We start from the raw sequence: 20870 nt of genomic DNA, 5'->3' as shown, positions 1-20870 counted from the left end.
CCATCCCCATATTCTGCATGGCAGCCCTGCTTCCCCTCCTCTGGGCCCCCAGGGCCCTGGCTCAGTGGCCCCTCCAGAGCTTCTGTATTTGAGGATCTCAGACACAGCCATCTGCTTGGGTGGCTTCGGGGGGGCCTAAAGGTGATCACAGGGCACCGCCCTGCTCCTGCCCTCTCACTCCCTCGAGGCCACAGCTGTATTGTGGCTGCCTGTTTTCACATCTCAGACCACGTGGTACCCGGTACAGCCTGGCACACAGTGGTTCACTGAATAATGTCCACTCCGTGCCCGGGGTTCCTTCATTTGCTATCCGGCTGGAGGACCTTCCACCATCCCTGTCCCTCTCTGAGTCTCCTCGGCTAATTAGAACCTTGCTTTGATTTGCAGACTCTGAAGTTCTGGACAACATGAAGGCGTATGAATGTATGCTTGTGACACATTGCAGAGGCTTTTAAAGTGTGATATCAAATAGCATGTACAGTCAGAAGCCTATTTTTACAAAAAGTTAACTATATACAGGCATAGAAAATAATTACCATCTACTAGGACTTGAGTCTGTAGTCCTAATGCACTAAGCATTTTGCTGTGTATCAGCTGGTTATTCCTTACAACCCTGTGGGCTGGGTATTGCTAGTATCTCCTATACAGAGGTAGAAACCGAGGCCCAGAGAGGTCCCCAAGCTACTGAGGGGCTGAGCTGGACTTGACCTCAGGTTTGCCAAGTCCAAAGGTCATGCATGCTCTTCACCGCCAGGCTGGTCGATGCCTCTGTGCAAATTGGGGATAATAATAGCTCCCAGCTCTTAGGGTTATTGGGAGGATTAAATGAGCTAAGAGGTGTGAAGCCCTTGGAGCAGCTCTTGGCCCAGCCTAAAGGCTCAGTAAGCGCAGTCACCCACAGCAGCATCAGACTGCCTCTGCGTGGGCCCTGTGAGATCATATGCCAAAGTGTTCACAATGTTCCTCTCTAGCCCTGGGGCCATGGGTGACCTTTTCTAAAATTATTTTTCCAAAATGATCAGGTAGGGGAATTCTCTGGCAGTCCAGTGGTTAAGACTTTGCCCTTCCACTGCAGGGGGCACAGGTTCGATCCCTGGTCGGGGAACTAAGATCTCACAAGCCGAGCGGAGAGGCCAAAAAAAAAAAAAAAATGATCAGGTATTACTTGTGTATTTCTTTCTTTTTAAATTCTTGCATGTATGATGCCATCAGTGAACTTAAGGACAAGGCAGGCCCGTGAATTATCTGGGTCATCTCCCCGGTCCCCCCAGGGCCTAGCACAGCAAGAAACAGCTCAGACGAGCTTCTCCCAGCCCAGCTTCTCCAGCCACTTGCTTGGTAGGAGCCAGACTGAGTTGGGGCTGTGAGGTGCAGGTCGGTGTCAGAACTGGCCCGAGCTAAGCCTGCCCTTTGCTGGCCTTCCCCAAAAGGTACAATGAGATGCCTCGTGGCTCTTCCGGGCCCCAGGGGAGCAGCCTTGATGGCTGAGACCTCCGGCCCTGAATCCACCAACAGCTGTGACCACTTCAGCTATTTTAAACCCTTGGGCACCCGGAGGCTCCCATCCCACCAACCAGGCGCTGTGACCCAACACTGCAGTCTCCGAGCCAGGGACAGGAGCCCTGAGCATGTGTCAGCCGGGCCTGGGGGGGATTTTTTTTTTTAAGAAGAGGGCGTTTCATTTCTTGAGCGCTTGCCTGTGCCAGAGACTGTGCTAGTGTTTTCCGTACATTGTCTCATGTTATGTCATCCTTACATCCTGGGCGGAGAGATCACTTCATTCACAGATGAGGAAAATGAGGCTCCTAATGGCAGGCTGGGTGAATTGTCCAAGGTTCCACAAAGGCGGGGCTGGGATTAGAATTTGGGATTCCTCTTCTGCCAATTAAGAGATAACATTCCTTCCCTGCTTTTACCTGCTTTGCCCCTGCCGTCCACCCCCAACCCTCTCACCACGCCCCTGCAAGTTCCTATCCTGGCTCTGTCGCTCTTAGGCGCTATGAGACCAGACCGAGGACCAATTCTTGAACCTTTTTGCGGCTCGCTTTCTTCATCTGTAAAGTGGCGGGGTTATTGGGAGGGTATAATGATCTAATTCCAGTGCATGAAAAGTGCCGCTGGAACAGCACCTGGCATGCAGAAAGAACGCATTAAGGGCCCACTGTTATTCACTCTCTCCTGGCAATCACCACCTCTGCCTGATGTTATCACTCCCCTGCTCCTGGGATGACCTGCCCAGGCCCGGGGTGCTTCTCCCCCAACCCTGGGCCCCAGTGGGTAAAATGAGGGTGCTGTGTTCTATGATGTCCAGGAAGGTGGGGACCCTGGCATACGCCCCGTATCTGCCGCATAGTAGGGGCTCAAAAGTAATTCTGGTAGAGGGATGCTGGGACAAGAGCCCACCTCAGGGGCCTCAAAGTCAGCTCTGAGCTGCACACGTTTTTTACCTCTTTGGCAGGTGGTCACCCTGCCTCCTGATTGGACGGTGCACTCAGCGGCCGCGGGAGCCTATCAAAAGCTACCAGCGTCTCCCTGGGTCTGTGCACCTTGAGGACAGATGCCCCCCTAGCCTGATTCAGGCCTTCCTCCTTCCCTACCCACACTCCTCCTAGGTCCCGGCTACCCAGGAACAGGTGGGGTCTTGGCCATCTCCTAATTTGGGCCGCCTCGAGGAGGCCGCTGGGGTCAGGAGTCTGGGTGTGTCTCAGCCCTGAGCCCTTGTGAGCCCCGACCCTCTTATTCAGATACACCCCGTAACAGGGTTCCCATCCCCCTAGCAGACCTACCCCCTTCCCAAACACGCATCCCCTCCAGCCTGCCACGTCCTTCTTAGAACCTCTGCCCTCTCAGGAACACCTCAGTTCCTGCCCCTTCTACCAAGGACCACTCAGTCTTATGTGAATTACCTGAACAGGCCCTGGCTTGGCTTCAGAGTTGGAAGGGTCTGGGATTCGGTGGGGGCTGCTTCAGGCCCCCACTGGGTGTCATCCTGAACCTCAGCCTCCACAAGACACAAACTGACCTCTGCAGGGGCACCCTCCTCTGCCCAGTGGCCCAGGCCAGAACGGTGCCCCTCACTATCCCTCCACTGGAACATCAATATTTCAGTCCACCAACAGTGGTCAGATCAATCCCCTTCTCTCCAGCGCTCTCAGCAGCCCCAGCAGGGGCCTTCATGGACCCTGGCCAGGGGCACCTCCATCCAGGGCAGCCAGATGGCCTCCTTCACTTCCACCGGCAACCATTCCTCGCTGAGGAAGCCATGCCAAGGCTCCCATCGCCCACCCACCAGTGCCTTGGCTTGGCATTCTGGCCCTGCAGGCTGTTGAGTTCCCCACTCCCACCCCTCTCCCCACTTCCCCTCTGTAATACTGATCTGATTGTTGGGGGGCTAAGGGGGAGAGGGGGCAGGCTGCATCTGGCTTCCCAGTTTGGTCAGGAAGCTCCCTCTCCTCCGTTCCCCTTAGTTTGCAAACCCCTCCTTTAAGAAGGCTCAGGTCCGGGACCCTGGGCTGGTTTAGCGCATCCACTCGCTCTGGGCCACCGCCTCCTGTCCCCGCCCCTATGACAGCTCCACATTTGCATTATCTGCCCCGCAGGGCCGGGGGGCGCCCGCAGGGGTGGCTGGCCCTGTGTCCTGGCGCCGGCCAGCTGGGGGCCCACTGAAAGTATGTTGAATGAAAAGAATGAGCAAATCAACCAGTGAAAGGAGGAAATTGGCGACTGCTGACATCACGCAGACCATGGGGGGGTGGGGCTGGGGGGGCCTGGGGTGGGGGGAGGGGGAGGGCTGGGGGCCTGGGGGTGGGGCCCCCACAGGAAGAGTTGTGGAGGGCGTGGCCACGCTTGACGGACGGGCCCACAGCCCACTGCGAGAGGAGGCCGACGGGCCGCTCCGCCCACCGGCGGCAGGATAAAGGCGGAGCGCGGAGGCCGCAGCGCTTGCGGATTGCTGGAGGGGTCACCTGCGGCAGGTGCTCCAGGCGGACCCAGACGAGAGAGGACGGGCACGGGGCCGGGCACTACGGGGAAGATGCTACGCGAGCGGACGGTGCGGCTGCAGTACGGGAGCCGCGTGGAGGCAGTGTACGTGCTGGGTACGCACCTCTGGACCGATGTCTACAGGTGAGCCGCGCCACCGCGCCGGCCCAAGACCCCCTCCGACTCCGGGCTCGGCCCGAAATCTGGGCCCAAGAAATCCTGAGACCCTCGCCAGACTCGGGGACACGGACAGCCTGCCTCCAGCCCGAGTCGTCCCTCATCCGACGCCCCCGCGCCCAGAAATCCTAAGAACCTTGCCCAGAAACCTGACAGCCCCTAAACTTTGTGTCAGCCTTCCCGGAATCCGGAGACCCTCCCAGACACCCTGACACAGCCCCAGCACCCTCACTACTCCTTTCCAGGCGCCAGCCCCTTCACCCCAGTCTTCGCACCGCCTGCCCCTCTCCAGCCCCTCTCCCAGGACGACCTCAGCACCCGCTCAGCTTCCCCACCATCCTCTCCTCTTCCCCGTCCCCGCTCTCCCCTCAGCACCTCCCTTATGCCCGCAGACCCTCCTGGCTCACCACCCGCCTCAGCCCAGCCCCTCCCTCCCCTCCCAGATCAGCTGAGCTTCCTCCAGGATTTGCCAGGGGCTGGGGCAGGGCCAGAGGGGAGCTGCCCAGGGGCGGCATCTGGCCCTAGGGGTTGCCTAGTCTCCAGTTTCGCCCTGTGGGGGTTGCTGGTGATTGCCTGTCGCCAGGCACTGGCCATGAGCTCCCTGTCCCCAGATGCCTTCCCCTGACTTCACCCTGGGGTCGGGGAGGGACCTTGTTCCCCCAGACTGAGGGTGTGGAGGTGGAGTCTTTGTCAGAAGCGCTCTCCTGTTCAGGATGCTGTTCCCCCCGGCCCTGTTCTCCTGTCCACGAACTCTGGTGGGGCGCCGGATTTCTGAGACAGCAGGACCTGGGGTGGGGGAATTGAAGTCAGGGCCCCCCTGCTACCCCCAGCCCCCAGGAAGCAGCCAAGTGCAATGACCCGTCTCCCCACCATGCATGGGGCAGGCCTTGCGAAGGTGTGGCTGGTGTGAATGCAGGGGTGGAGAGTCCAGGGTGGGATCCTGCAGCCCTCTGTTCCAAGCATTTGAAATGTTCCCCATTGCTAGCGTGGGAGGGGTCAGTGCTGAGAGGAGGGAGCATGCAGGACCCAGAGGTGGGGACCGAATGCTGATACCCTTGGGGCAAGTCCCCTGAACCTCTCTGTGCCTTGAGCTAAGCTGGAAGTGCCAAAGTGGCTTACTGCTCCCAAATCATTCTGTCATCTGGAGCGCCCTGCCTCCCTCAGGCCGCCCCCACCCCAAACCCCATCCCTGTGTCTTCCCACACATCCTCCCCAGCCCATTCTCTCTGTCACCTCCAGTGGCCCTGGCGGCCCTGCTGGCCAGTCTCTAGCTTCTTCCTCATCAGGCGCTGGTCTTCCCTGAGAGCAAAGGGCCCGGTCACCATGCAGACCAGGGACCCTCTCCACTCATTGGCCCCTGGCTTCAGTTGTCCACATGTAAACCTCAGGGGTGGTTTCTGAAGGTCGTAACACAAAAGTGGAGTGTGGTCCAGGCCTCAGTGGCCTGGGAGCGCTCCCCTCCCTTCTCCACCCGCCCAGTCCTAACTAGGCACTGCCAGGGAGTGGGACGGGAGCCAGGACACTCAGGTCTCTAAGCCTCAGCTGTCACCATACCCGCCTGTTTGTTCACTGGGGCACTTTTAGTGCAGCCTGAAAGGCTGGCATGGTGCCTCCATTGAGGGGTGGGGAGTAAAGAAGGGGTTCAGGCTCAGGCGCCCTGCCCGCCCTCTGTCCTGGCAGAGAGAGGCCCAGCCCGCGTAGGGGCAGGGAGCAGGGGAGATGTGGACTCATCCTTCCTCTGGCAGGGGCAGACGTGTGACGATCCCCTTTGTCCTTTCTCAAGAAACCAGCCGCAGCCCCAGCGACCCTCAGCTCCCACCTGCGCTTCACCTAAGACTCTCCGCCACCCCCAAGAGAAGCAGTACAGTCCAGACCAGCGCTGTCGCTGTCCAGCAGAAATAGAATGCAAGCCACAAATAGAGCCACATGTGTAATTTTTAATTTTCTAGTAGCCACATTTTTAAGGTTAGAATAAGCAGGTAAAATTAGTTATAATAATATATATTTTATTTAACCTAATATATCCCAAATATTAGCATTTCAATATAAAAATTATTAATGAGCTAGTTTACATCCTCTTTTTCTTGCTAAGTGTTTGAAATTCAATGTGTGTTTTATATTTACAGCACATCTCTACGCGGGCTAACTGCATTTCAGGCGCTCGATAGCCACAGGTAGCTGGTGGCCACTGTATGTGCTGAACAGCGCAGGTCTAGAGCAGAGCTTCTTAACCTCGGCACTACCTCATTGGGGGCTGGATAATTCTTTGTCGCCAGGGGCTGTCCTGTGCATTGTAGGATGTTTAGCAGCGTCCCTGGCTTCTAACCCCTGGATGCCAGTAGCAACTCCCCAGTTGTGACAATGCCAGCAGTCTGTGGCGGACCAAGTCACCTCCAGTTGAGAACCACTGGTCTAGTGGACAGAAGCCCCTTCTGAAACTAAGGAGACCGGGCCATTGTTACTCCTGATAGCTGTAGTGGTAAGAGCGACTGTCAGTATTAATAGCAGGAGATATTAGTGAGCACTCACAGACCGAATGCATTATCTCCTCTCTTCCTCTCCACAGACCTTGGAGGCTGTGCTAGGATCATCCCATTTTGTAGATGAGGAAAGTGAGGCTCAGAGAGGTGAAGCCATTTGCCTGATGTCACACAGGACTCAGGTCTAGTTCCGTGTGGGTCAGAACTCAGGCTCTGAATCTCCACTCTAGCCTGTGTGACCCTAAAACTAGCAGGTTGAACTGGGTGCACCTCTCAGCATGTGTCCCTCCCACCCTCCACCCAGGCCATGAGCCCACTGCCCCCGGAGACTTCACCCACTTCCAACTGACCCTCCACTTCCCACTGAGCCCTTCCCCACCCAGACACAGGTCCTGACCCAAGACCCCACGTGATGCCCCCAGGGTCTCCAATTTCCAAGGAGACGCCAAGGGACAAGGTCTGGTGGACCCTGGGCCCAGTTAGTGAGGGAGTGGTGTCTTGACCCCTCACTCCTGAGTCACAAAGGCGAGTGAAGAGACCTCAACACCCACCCCTTTTCCCAAGGGCTCTGGGCCGCCTTTCCTGAGATGTACACACGCCCTCCTTCCCCTCCGGACACACAGCAGGGGCCTCGCCTGCCCCTTCCTCAGCAGGCCCTAAGGGTCACACTCCCTCTCCCATCAAAACTGGTCCTTTGGGGATGATGACCTGACCCAGCCACATTCTGAGTGCTGGCAAGCTATAAATAGATGCGCAGAAAAAAGGAAGTAGGATTTTTTTTTCTAGAGATTTTCTTGGCAATCATTGTTAAAGATACTTGCTGTGTACTTATCTTAGGTCTGGCACATGTACGCCTTGTCCGCACAATCTCCCCTGATGGTCCCTTTAGCTGGCAGCCGTTTCTCCACTGGGGCTGGCCTGGCTCCCCATCTGATTCTGGCTTGGAGTTGGAGAGAGGGCACTGAGTGAGCGGCACCCCCATGTCTGTTTCACCCTCCCCGCTCACCTCGGCTGGACACCCCCAGAGCCTGGAGGGATTGGAGAAGGGGCAGCCTCGGAGTAAATTAATGGGGTGATTGCACTCTGCCCGACTCTCCCGCAGACTAGGCTGTGCAGACAGCTTCTCCTATCCCTCCCTGGTTCATGCATCTGTCCGGGGGCGTGAGAGTTCTCAACTGGGCAGGTGTCCCCTTCTCCCTGGTGGAGAGGGGTCAGGACCCATACCCTGAGGTCTGCAGGAGCTTCAGAGCAGAGATGATGGTATCAACTATCTCTTGCCTCTCCAGGGCTTTCTGCTGGTTACATCTGACCTCATGATGAGCCCATGAGGTAGGAAGCAGGGGTGATCCTGTGCCCCTTTCCCTGAGATACCCTACGGCAGAGGCTAACCAGCCATTTCTCCCGGCAGGGTCTTGCCCATCACTCTGGCAGAAGATAGGAAAGGGGGTACCAGGGCAGGAGTTTCTAGACGTCAGCATAGCAAAATGCTGGAAAAACAGGGCACGGGGCAGTTACATATCCTGCCTTGGAGGAGAGCCTGCCGAATCTAAATTCATCCCCATCTCCCTCCCTCAACTCACTCAGACCCCCTCTCTCTGTCTCTTGGTTGGTCTGAGTGTTTTAGAAGGTATCCTTGGGACAAAGGCCAGGGAGGGTCAGCAGTCCAGTCTGAAGCGACGAGGACTTGGTGCCTTCCCGTAGGGTGCCAGGCCCCGCCTCACTGACCCCATCTCCTGCTGACTCCCCTGCGCGCATTCCACTCCGGCCACGTTGGTTTTGTGGATGCTCTTGGCCCTTGAATGCACCCCCCTCATCCCCACCTCAGGGCCTCTGCAGGCACTGTTCCCTCTGCCTGGAGCACTGTCCCCCAGACCTCTGCGAGCCTGGCAAGTCTCAGCTCACGTGACCTCCTCCAAGCAGCTTTCTTGACTCCCTCCCATTTCGTAGTGCCCGACCCAAAGCCCCAGTCACTCCCTACCTCATGACTATTGTTTTTATCTTTGCAGATCTTATTATTTACTTAATATTACTATTACTAGCTAACTTATTCTGTACCAGGCAGCCTTCTGGGCACCTTGCACACGCATCTCACGTGTACTTAATAATTTACACGTGTTTAAACCTCACAACAACTTTATGAGTTAGGAACTATTTTGGGGGAGACTGAGGTAAGGGATGTTTGTCCAAGATGGCACGGCTGGTAAATGGTGGTGGTATGGAGACCAGGCCCTTGACCGCTCTTCTGGGCCGCCTTCCAGGACTCATGTTTTAGGCACGTCCTCTTCCTGCTCGCTGTCTTCCTTGTTCCTGTGAACTTCCTGCCCTCAAGTCACTGAAGGGCTCCTTGGCTGGGTGAATGGATGGATGGCTGTGGCCCGGGATGCATGTGGACTGGCCTATCGTTGGCCTGTCACTGGGCTCTCCACCCCCAGCCTCAAGGGATGGATACCATTGGACGGGCCGGTGGAAGGTCAAGGGCATGTGGCCGAGTTTGGCCAGAGCAGCACTTGCTCCTGAGGGAATGACAGTAGGTGGCAGTCAGGCCAGGTCAGGTGGCCCCATAAATTAGAACAACACCCAGAGCCTTCGACTCTAAAAAGGAAGCCCTGCCAGGAGCTGCTCCAGGGCCTGGCTGTCAGACTGGCTCCCGGGGAGTGGCAGGGTCCTAAGGAGCACCTGGCACCCTGCGGTTCGGGCCCACAGCCCCCTGCACGGCTGGGGTCCCTGAGAGCCTTCCCTCCCTACGCACAGGGCCTGAGCACAGCGGCAGGGGCTCACCTCAGTGCCCACCCCCAGCTGGACAGGCACACCTGTTCAACTTTGGGGGAGGCCAGTTTTCGGAGACAGCTCTGTCCTGCCCAGCCGGGCCCGACCCCATGCCTGGGGCTTTGACTGGCCCAAGCCTGCTTATCCTGGTCACTCACCCAAGAGCCCAGGGCAGGAAGCCAGCCTTTGGTCTCCCTTCTCTGGACCTCTGACCGCCACGTGCAAAATAAGTAGGGGGCTTCTCATTTGATCCTCTCCTGAGCCAGGCCTGACAGTCCCCCTCCCCCGCCAGGTGTCCCTACCTGGAGGACCTTTAAGGAGGACTGTAACCTCTGGATCTTCTCCCAGGAAGGGAGCAACCAGGCCCAGAGCTCAGAGCACTTGAGTTTACCCCACACCCTGCCCATCTCAGTCCGTCCCTGAGACTCAGAGCAAGTGCTTGCCCTCTGTGGGCCTCAACATGCTCATCTGTAAAATGAGATGACATTAATACAGGCCTCGGGGGGTTATCGAAAGGATGGACTGAGGTCACGTGAGCCAAGAGCTTGAAACAGTGCCTGGTACATAATACTCAGTAAGTGGTTATCAGGAATTAGTATTGGGTTTATTATAATATTATTAAAACAAATAATAATGAACTATGGCCTCAGAAAGTTTATAATGTTCATGGGAGAGAAGTGTTGAACAAGTGTTAAGTGTTGTTTGAAGCACCAGCAAAGGGAGGGAGAGATGAGTCCTGGCTGATAGGATCAGGGAAGACTTCCTGGAGGAGGTGGCAACCTAGCTGAAGGGTGGACAGGGGTTCACAGTGTGACCAGGACAGGCCATGCAGGAGCAAGTGTACCTGGCAAGAAAGTCGGGACACATGGGGGCAGAAAGGGCATAGTTTCTGTAGCCTGGAGTATAAGACTAGAGGGCGGATACATTTAAACTGAGGCTTTGAATGCCAGGCTCGGGTGTTAAACTTTGTTCTGCAGGCAGTAGGGTGTCATTGAAGGTGTCTGCGGAGGGAGTGACCATAGATTAGATTGTTTCTTCCCTCAGGAGAGGGACCTTGGGCAGCTGGAGGCACTAGTGCCTAGTGAGAGAGGCTGCTGAGCTTACCAGGCACAGAAGAAGGCTGGCTGAAGACAAAAGTCATGTTTCGTCTTCACCCATCCCTGTCAAGACCAGCTACCCACCCCAGGCCTCCGGCCACCACCACACCAGGCGGCTCCTGGAGGGTGCTCGCCATGGGGTTGCATGCCAGGTTGGCACCCACAAACCCCCTCAGATTCCTGCAAAGACCCAAGGACAGGGTGTTACACCCAGGCTGCCAGGAGCTGGGCTTACTGTGGAGTAAGCCCCGCTGGTGTTAACAAGGCCCAGGGCAGGCGGACAAGCTGGGAGAGCCAGGTGCCAGCGAGCAGCAGGCACGTCCTGCCCTCGAGTCCCAGGCTGAGTGAGCATCCCAGCCCTGCGAGGCCAAGCTGGTGACCCTCCCCACTGACTGAGCGAAGACCAGAGAGGCTGACTGGCTCCCTAGAGGCCACACAGCATTTGTGGGGCTGAGCAGATATTAGGTCACAACACCCAGAATTCTCCTGGGCCAGGCACAGTGAACATTCCTCTTCTATCAATACATCTGACACTACTTTCCAGTCTTGCTCAGTGTTCCTTTGGTTGACTCCTGAATCCATGGCCCACCCTGCACCCTGGTGGATCTACCTGCAGTGCAAAAATGATCACGTCTCCCCTGCTCAGAAGCCTCGGTGCCCGCAGGAGAATGGCCAGCTCCTGGCCATGATCTGGGTCCTCTCCCCCTACCACTCTCCCTCCCCTTTGCTCCCAAACTGCAGCCACATTTACCTCCTTCCAGTTTGTTGAACATGCTGGGCTAACTTCCACCTCAGGCCATCACCCAAGCTGTCCTTGCTGCTTGGAAGTCCCTGCTCCTCTTCCTCTCTTCACTTTGTCCAAACTCAGCGGTTCTCACACTGGTCCCCGGACCGGCAGCAGCAGCGTCACCTGGGAGCTTGTTAGCAACGCACTTTCCTCCCACTGTATATGTGTATCAAATCATCCTGTCATACACTTTAAATACGTACACTTCTATTTGTCAGTTTTTCCTCAGTAAAGTTGGGGGGGGGAAGAGAAATGCAGTTTCTCAGGCCCCACCCACCCCTCCCCCCCATCTGCTGAATCAGAAACTCTGGGGGTAGCCCGACAACCTGTATTTTAACAGGCTCTTCAGGTGTTGCCGATGCAACTCGAATTTAAGAACCACTGATTTAACTAATTCTTATCTGTCGTTTAGAGTGTAAAATTTAAACCTCAACTCAAACGTGCCACTTCCTCCAGGAATCCTTTCTCGACCTCCAGGCCAGGGCTTCATGGAACCCCATACTTCTCCTTTAGAGCAATTTTCACAGCTGTAATCACATAATTGTGTAATCCATCAAAAGTCTTTCCCTTCCACTGGAACATTTGCTCCATGGACCCCGGGAACATATTATCTTTTTTGCTCTACCCCCAGGACCTAGTATACGCCTGGCACATAGTAAGTGCTCAATAAATACATGTTGAGTGAATGAATGACCACATAAGCAAGTCCCCTCTTCCAACCCTTCCTGCAGCAAACATTTACTTACCGTGTGTCTGTGCTAAGCCAGGTGTTGAAACAAAAAGAAAATCCAGTCTCTACCTTCAAGGAGATAAACTGCCACAAGGGGAAATAAACATGGATGGAGACAAATCAATTGAGTCGTCAGAGAGGGATGAGCAGTTGCCAGGCAGAGAAGTCAGGGGAACGTACTGCAGGTAGAAGGAACAGCATATGCAAAATGCATGGTGAGATGAAACCATGCAGGGAGTTGAGAGGGTGGGAGGAGTTGCAGGAAGTGAGGCTGAGGAGTCCAGTTGAGTTGCGGTGGCTAAATGCCCCTGGGTGAATACCAGGCTACAGAGTTTGGATTTATTGTTTGGTAGACACTGAAGAGCCATTGAGTATTTTCAAGCAGGCAAGTAACCTGATTTCTTTTTTTTTTTAATCACACTGGTAATACAGTTTGGGAAACCAAGAAGGGTGGGTCCATTCATTCATTTATTCCCAAAATATATATTGAGCGTGGTCACGTCCTGGGTACTGGGCTATGGGGGACAGTGCAGATGTGGTCCTAGCCTGTCCTTCCATCTACATATCTTTAGCCTCTTTCCCATAAGCAGGAGGTCATGGACACCACCATCCCTGCTCTACTTCCCTCCGTAACTTCCTAGGCCCCTCCCTGCAGCCTCCAGGGACAATCAAGGTGGCCGCAGCCCCTGGCTCCTGGGTTTCTGCAGGGAATTCTGAGAGATTCTTCCTGGGGAGGGAGGGAGGCAGCCAGCAGGAGCCACGGGGGACAATAGATGCCTTTGTTGCTTCTGCCAGGGCCGCTGGAAGAATAGCTGTTTGCTCAGCTCAGAGCAGGACTGGTGCTGGGGTGGGAGGGTGTGAGGCCCCAGAGCTCCAGTGTGGGTGGGGCGTTAACCCCCGAGCCTCTGCGGCCTCCTCTAGTTTCTAACTGGCTCAGAGGAATGAGGGTGGCAGGAAGCATCACTTATATCTCACTACTGTCAGAATCAGGGCCCTAAAGATTATCCTGCCCTGTGAGTTTATAAAGCATTTTTTTCTAAATAGAGTTGTTTGCAGAAACCCATTATATAAGACAAGATGAAATAATGTGGCTCTGCTTAAAGGGAGGGTGGGGATCTGGCAGAGAGCTCCCCAGCTTTTCAGCACCTCCTCCCTACCCCTTTGTCCAGGCCTGCCCCCTCTGTGCTCCCCAGACTCCAGCCACCTCTGACCTGGTCCCATTCTCTCATTTTACACTTGATGAAACTGAGAGAGGACAAATGCCTTGCCCAAGGCCACCCAGCAGGTTGATGGTCAAACCCAGGACTTGCATTAGGGGAATGTTTCCTAGATCTGAGCCTACAACTGCCCAGACTCCCATAATTTTTACCAAAAGCATATTCTACCTCTAGTACCATTAACTTAAAATTTTTCTTTAAACCAACTCTTACTTTTGTTATAAATTTAAGTGGAGATCTTATATGATTACCATAAATGCCCAACCTTTATCAATTGCCATAAAAGATAATACATTTAATAAATACATAAGTCTTCTTTTAAATTGTGCATCCATGTGCCACCTAAAAGCAGCTCACATGGGTACCCACACCTCCGTTTGGGATTTGCTGCCTGGAGCTGCTAAAAGGTTCACCTCTGTCCTGCTCAGCTCCACCCTCTTTGCTGAGTATGTGTGGTATGCCAGCCCTGTGCTAGGCCCTGGAGGAGACCAGACCCTGCCCTTGGGGGCTTACAATCCAGAGGAGGACAAGACACCCGGTGGTAACACCACGAGGCAAAATGCAGGCACCCACCCCCACCCCCGCCGAAGAATGAGAGACAGGAGGGATGGGCGGTCGTCCTGCATCTTATGGGTCGGCAAGTGGACACTCAGAAGGTGCGAGGGACACACTCAAGACCCCCTCGGCAAGTCAGTGGCAAAATTGGGCTTGAACCCATATCTTTTGCACATGTGCTCCCAATCCAGGGTTTCTACCCAGACTCTGTGCCTCTCCTAATGATGGATGTGAATGGAGGGCAGCAGACCACAGCCGACCAGTGTCCCCATGATGGACTGAGGAGTTTAGAAGGGGACAGACAAGAAACAGAGTGGTTCTGGAGCTTCTTTTACAAGCTTCTTTCCCAGCCCTAGACACAGGCTGCCCGACCATTGCCCAGTGGTCTCTCCTACCAATGCCCGAGACCAGTGGTCTTTGCCAATAACTCCCACAGTCTATGGCCTGGATCGAAGAGACCCTGCCTGGGGGCCTCTGCAAACTCACACTGAGGGCCTTGGCCGTCTCATCCCAGGGCTCTAAGCACCAGCGTGCGTTGCTGCACATCGAGACCAGTGGTTCTCAAGGTGTGGCCCCTGGACCAGCGGCACCAGCAGTTCCTGGACACGTAGTAGAAATGCAAACTCTCAGGCCCCACTCCAGACCTACTGAGTTTCCGAAATGCTGAGAAGGGGCCAGGCAATCCATGTTTTGACAAGCCCTCCAGGTAATGCTTTTGCTGCCACCGCTGCTGCCGCTGGACTTTGAGAACCACTGGCCTAAAGCTCTCATTCAACCCTGGTCACTGTGTACAGCTTCAGCTGCCCCCTCAGGCCTGCCAGCCAAACTCTCTGGGAATGGGATCCACACATCTGTAGCCTTCAAAAAAGTGAAGATTTAAACAGCACCCCCTGATGATTCTGATGCCCGATCACAGTGGAGAACTCTTCGGGAGCCCAGGAGCACCAGACCTTCAAAATAGCAGGTGTGCCTTTGAGGCAGACACTTGTACCTGTATCTTAGTCCCAAATCCCATGAGAATCCACCTAAATCCCTCTGAGCCCTTTTCAGCCTTTAGGAACCTTCAGACCGGGGGCTGGAGATTTAACGAAACTGTCAGCCCTGGGTACCTTCCTCCTCTATCTCCCTGTCCTTCCTGTTATCTCCCCTTAAGCCAGTGTCTTAATCTGCTTGAGCTGCCAAAACAAAATGCCACAGGCTCGGTGGCTTAAGAACAAAAATTTATTTCTCAGAGTTCTGGAGGCTGGAAGTCTGAGATCAGGGTACCAGCACGGTTGGGCTCTGCTGAGGACTCTCTTCCTGGCTTGCAGCCAGCCGCCTTCTGGCTGTGGGCTCACATGGCCCTTCCGCTGTCTCTCCCTCTCTCTCCCTCTCCCTCCCCTCTCTCTGCCTCTTCTTACAAGGTGACCAATCTTATCAGATTAGGACCTTACTCTCATGACTTTGTTTAACGTTAATTATCTTCTAAAGCCCTATCTTCAACTACAATCAGATTGGAAGTTAGGGCTTCAACATCTGAATTTGGGAAGACTCAAACGTTCAGTCCATAGCAAGCAGCTCAAACCAGTTAGTTTTCTGCCCTGAAATCTTGATGGCTTTTCAAGAATTCCAAAGTTATTTCCCTTTCAATAGAAAACCACTCCAGAACCCCAAGGAATGACTCTCAGAGAGAATTCCAAGCTGTGAAAGCTGTGACAGAAAGTAGGGGTCTTTGTGAAAGAGCCAGCCCACCCTTGCCCCTTTAAGACCCGAGTTCCAGGCTTCTTGTCTGTGCAAACCCAGCACCTCCTCACTATCAGCCGAGGTCTCCTGGCCTTCAGCTCAGACGCTGGACAGGGGTTGGGAGACAGGGTTCTAGGCCTGACACTGTCTTTGGAGCAAACTCATTCCTCTGTCTGAGCCTCAGACCCCCACCCATACAGTATCAGGTGGCTTCCCAAGCTGGTTGCCTGTCAGAAACACGAGGAAGCATGTTAAGAATTCAGGCCCCACCCTGGAACATTCTGACTCAGTGGGTACAAGATTGGCCCAAGGAATCGGTAATTTTTTTTTTTAGGCCAAAAGATGTATTAATTAGAATACAGTGATTTTTTTTTAAAGTACCGTCAATTCACTATGTTTCAGGTGTACAGCAAAGTGATTCAGTTATATCAGTTATATCTACACATATATGTGTATATATAGTCTTTTTCAGATTCTTTTCCATTATAGCTTATTACAAGATATTGAATATAGTTCCCTGTGCTATACAGTAAGTCCTTGTTGTTTATTTATTTTACATATAGTACTGTGTAGTGGTTAATCCCAAATTCCTAATTTATCCCTTCCCCCACTTAAGGAATCTGTAATTTTAACAAGTGCCCTCTTCACTCCCAGGTGATTACAGTACAGCTGGGTCCCTAGGGAGACCAGGCAGCCTGAGAGTGTCCTTGCAGCCTCGTCCCCCCAGGAGTCTTCTCCTGAAGCCCCTTGTCCCACCTGCCCAGGGATCCCCATGACCGCCCTCCTCTCTCCCTACAGCGCGGCCCCAGCCGGGGCCCAGACCTTCAGCCTGAAGCACTCGGAGCGCGTGCAGGTGGAGGTGGTGCGCGACAGGCAGCCTGAGGAGGTGGCCACCAACGGCAAGCAGCGCTGGCCTCTGTCGCCCAGCACCACGCTGCGGCTCACCATGAGCCAGGCGAGCGCCGAGGCCAGCAGTGACAAGGTACCGTGGCGGGGGAGGCGCCCCTGCGAGGGCCGCGGGAACTGGGGACCGACAGTGCTGGCATCGAGACAGGCTGGACCAGCGCTATTGATTGAAGCAGCACGTGGGCCACACGCGTCATTTTATGTTTTCTAACAACCACATTAAAAGAGCAAAAAGAAACAGGGGGACTTAATTTTGATAATATTTTTTCCTTAACTCCATCATCAAGATATTATCATTTCAACATGATATCAATGTAAAAAAATTAACAAGCTAGCTTACATTCTTTTTTCACATCAAGTCTAAATCTGCTGTGCATTTCACACCTGTAGCACATCTCAATTCGGACTTGCTACATTTCAAGTGCTCAATAAATGTCCGCAGCTAGTGGCTATGGTATTAGACAGCATGTTGTTAGATCATAGAATGATAACTTTATAGCAGGTTAAAATCGTGTGCTGCTGAATGACGAACTATTAGAATCATTGGAAGTTACAGCCACAAACATCCTTGGTCTCATCGTGTATCAAACAGGATGCTGAGCGCCCACGCAGCAAAATGATTTGCCCAAGTGCTAGAGCCGAGACCAGACTTTCTCTTCCCTAAGTTCTCTAATTATGAACTTCACTGTGTGCCCCATGTCAGTGATGGCGCTGAGCGTTATCCAGTAAGAGCAACCTAAGCCCCCTCGTTGCTTGGCGGCAGCTAGACACACACCAAGGCAGATGTGGGGCCCCCACAAGCAGCAGAATGCACCAGGGGGCAGGTCGGCACCCTGGATGCCCTCTGAGAAAGGGGAGTCCCCTATCTAGTTGGATAATCTGAGAGAAACAGCCCACCAACCCAGGAGTGCTTCCTGGAGGAGAGGGTTCAGATGTTTAGAGAGGGTCAGCTTGACAGGCTGTGAGGTGTGAGGGAGGGAGGTGGTCATTGCAGATCTTCCTGCCTGTGATCTGTGATCTCTGCTCTTCTCTCCCTCCCAATGTGCCCCCTCCCTGTCAAGGTCACCGTCAACTACTATGAGGAGGAGGGGATCACCCCCATCGACCAGGCTGGGCTCTTCCTCACGGCCATTGGTGAGTTGACGTGGCTATGGCCTGGGTGCCTTTGTTTCCCAGGGGCTGGCATTGCTGCTCTTCTCAGCGGCACTTGGGCTGTTTTCAGTGCTGCCGACCTGGCACTCAGAGCTTCCTCTGAATAATGCAGGCCTGAAAAGTGATGCCACACGTGCCCAGGCCCTTCTGTCCTGGGGTGGGGATGCTGCAGGAGGAGGCATGCCTTGGTCTGCCAGCGACTCACCCCAATGTCAGGGTCCCCATCGCAGGCTCTGGGGGCCATGGAGGAGAAAGAGCAAAGTCTGTTCCTCTCCCGCCTCTCCCCTGCAGCCTGGAGAAGAGCTTGCCTCTCATAGTGAGGGGAATGGCCTGTCTACAAAACCTGTGCTGTCCTCAACAATCCAAGCTACACACTTGCCTTCCCCAGACCCAGCCCAGGGACACAAAGATGCAGCCTGGGTCCTTAACTCACCTAGTCCAAGCCCTTCATTTGATTCACAAGGACACTGAGGCCCAGAGAGCTTAGGGAACTTGTTCAAAGTCACACAGCAACTCAGTAGCAGGTTGGGTCCAGAACTCAGGATCATTCCCCTCCTGGGTTCTTTCCATTTGCAATGCACTCCCCTGCCCTGGATGCCAGGGCACATAGGATGTGGTCTTCTGAAGCTTCATTCACTCGACTCCTCTGCAGTGGAGGTATTACTTTTTTTATGTGCCAGGGGGACATTTCAGTGGGTCATTTTGTCCATCCAGCCTCAGTTTCACATTGATAGAGTGGCCACATGTCAGGGGGAGGGAACTACCAGTTACTGAGAGTCAACTATGTGCTGAGTGCTTTAAAAATAACAATGTCTATTTTCTGAACGCCTGCTCTGTGTCCAGGACTTTGGTGAGGAGGTGGCATTTACTGAGCACCTACAGTGTGCCAGGCTCCAGTACTAAGTGGTTTACTGTCATGATCTCAATCTATTCTTACATCTATTCTGAGAATACATACTAGTATTGTCCCCATTTTACAGATGAGAAAAATCAAGGCTCCTAAAACAAGTAAAACAAACAAAAAGTTGCCTGAGGCCACAAACCCTGAAAGTGGTTTGTGGGACACCCCGCCATTTCAATTATCTCACATCTTCCAGGGGTCTCAGAACTGCCCCCACAAAACAACTAGTTCCCAAGCCAGCCCCTCCTTCTCCAACCCTGTGTCTTTAGCCACTGAAATAGGCTCAACAGCAGTGCTCTCCTGCTTCTGAGCTTATTCCCAAACGGGCTTGACTGCTGGCCACCTGCCCTTCTTTCCACACCGAGGGAGTGAGTACCCGGCCTTGGGGGTGAGAGGGTCCTCAGGACAACCTCGGGGGGCCTTGGGAGATGAAACCCAAGCCTCCCAAGTCGCAGCTGAGGGCTGGCACATGTGTCCACCTCACGGGCACACAGTGCCCCCAGATTGTCTCAGGTGACCGTCCCTGAGGAAACCTAACCCCACAGAGACAAGGACACCTGAGGACATTAGCAGGAAGGGCAGTGGCCAGAGGCCTGGCAGAGAAGGGAGATGCCCAGGGGCTGAAAGCACCACTAACGAGACTTCCACCCTAAATCACGGCGGACTCAGGATGGACGGCAAAATAGTGCCGTGTAAGGAGGCAGGGCTCTGCTAGAAGACTCTAAGCTTGTGCTCGGAGCAAGCTTCTCACGGTGCTGCAGGCATGAGACTCCAGAAGATGCCAAATACGCACGTGATGAATGACCAGGCTCATCCTTCTGGGGTTCCAAGGCTGTGGTCTCACTGAACAATTATTTCTTTAACTGCCACAAGTTCCAGATATTTAGGTTCCATGGGTCAATAAAATGTCCCCTCTTCCCCCCCACCAAAAAATAGTAAACCTGACCATTTTGACACTTGGCCAGAAAGAAAAGACAGGAATAAAACAATTACCATCAGTCATCACCATCATTTTAACACCTAAAAAGTAGGCAGGGCATAATCTCAGAACAAAAGACAGTCGTTTACATTGCGGAAATAAAGCTTTATGAAAAACTCACCCCATTGAACTTGTGTTTCCTGTTCCACCAGCAATCCTAGTGAAAATTGGGTTTCTTTTGAGACCCACTGGTCTATCTGACCCCTCCGGGTCCCATATTCCCTCAGGCATCTACCCCAGGAGCCCTTGAGCCCCATGCCCTGAGTAATCATGCAGGGGCAACACCTCAGAGGCAGGAACGCTCTGAATGTCCCAGGATGGTGGGGCTGCCCCCGAAGGATGTATCTGAGTCTGTCTAACCCTAGTTCTGTGCTGAGTCCACGCTGAGCCAAAAAAATCCCTGACTTCAGAGTGGACAATGTTCTGGCTCTGCCCCGTCCAGCCACATTGTGACCACCACCCTGAGCCTGTTTCCTCATCTGCAAAGTGCGATTCACGGTGCATTCTTGCGCAGTGTTTACAAGGGTTCAGTGGGATGGTGCGTCCCGAGGGCCTGGCGTGGGCTAGGTGCTCAGTCGATGCTCTTTGCTTTTCTCCCTTCCTCTCGGGGCAGCCCATTTTCTCTCTGCCTGGGTGAAGCTGAAGAACCTTCCTGTGCCTCAGTCTTCCTCCTGGGATTCAAGAACAAAACTATGATGCCCTTGGCCAAATCAGACTGTGGGTCTCGGTCCCATCCCCCTCCAGACCTCTTTTTTTTTTTTTTTTTTTTTTGGCTGCACCACACGGCTTGCAGGATCTTAGCTCCCCGACGAGAGATCGAACCCGGGCCCACGGCAGTGGAAGTGCAAAGTCCTAACCACTGGACCCCCAGGGAATTCCCTAGACCTCACTTTTTCCCAGCTATAAAATGAGAGTTTTGAACTCATTGATCCCTGAGGGCCTCCGAGCCCCCAGTTAGGGCTGATTTGCCAAGCCCTCCGGGTTAAGGGGGAAAGTGGGAGGGGAGGGATCGCGGAGGGAGGAATAATCTCACCCTCTTTGCTGTGGTCCTGGCAATGAGAGCAGTACACGTACAGGAGCCTTGAGAATTTTTAGCATCAGCCTAAGGCCCTCATTCCTTGCACCCCCTCCGGAGAGCTGAGGATAGCTGCCCTAGTTGGCTGTTGGGGAAGAGAATCCTTCCTCCCCAAGCTGCCCTGTTAGGCAAGAAGGCCCGGCACCCTGCCACTGCCCATGGGGGCCGGCAGCCAGCCAAAACACTTGTGCCTCTGCGTCGAAGCCGAGGCAGTGTTTTGATTCTCAGGTCAGACTGCCTTGAACCCAGTCCCAGTGACATTTCCAGTTGATCTGCCCCACACCACAGGTGCCACCAGACACCTTGGGGCTATTCTGGGGGGCTGAGGTAGGATTCAGAGCCTCT

The 20870-nt window shown here is 54.1% G+C and overlaps 1 protein-coding gene across 1 annotated transcript in view; it reads left to right on the top strand.

Moving 5' to 3' along the window:
- The first annotated feature begins 3989 nt into the window (after positions 1-3989).
- The window catches only part of PADI2 (peptidyl arginine deiminase 2), a 49116-nt gene continuing 32235 nt past the window's right edge, over positions 3990-20870 (top strand). The window contains exons 1-3 of the mRNA XM_057553339.1: positions 3990-4125; positions 16311-16494; positions 17480-17552. Coding sequence (XP_057409322.1) covers positions 4034-4125; positions 16311-16494; positions 17480-17552 — 349 coding nt within the window. The 5' untranslated portion in view covers positions 3990-4033. The remainder of the gene's footprint in view (positions 4126-16310; positions 16495-17479; positions 17553-20870) is intronic.

This window comes from Balaenoptera acutorostrata, chromosome 1, assembly GCF_949987535.1.
Source record: "Balaenoptera acutorostrata chromosome 1, mBalAcu1.1, whole genome shotgun sequence".
Classification (NCBI taxonomy): Eukaryota; Metazoa; Chordata; class Mammalia; order Artiodactyla; family Balaenopteridae; genus Balaenoptera; species Balaenoptera acutorostrata.
This window is presented reverse-complemented; position numbering and strand designations above follow the sequence as displayed.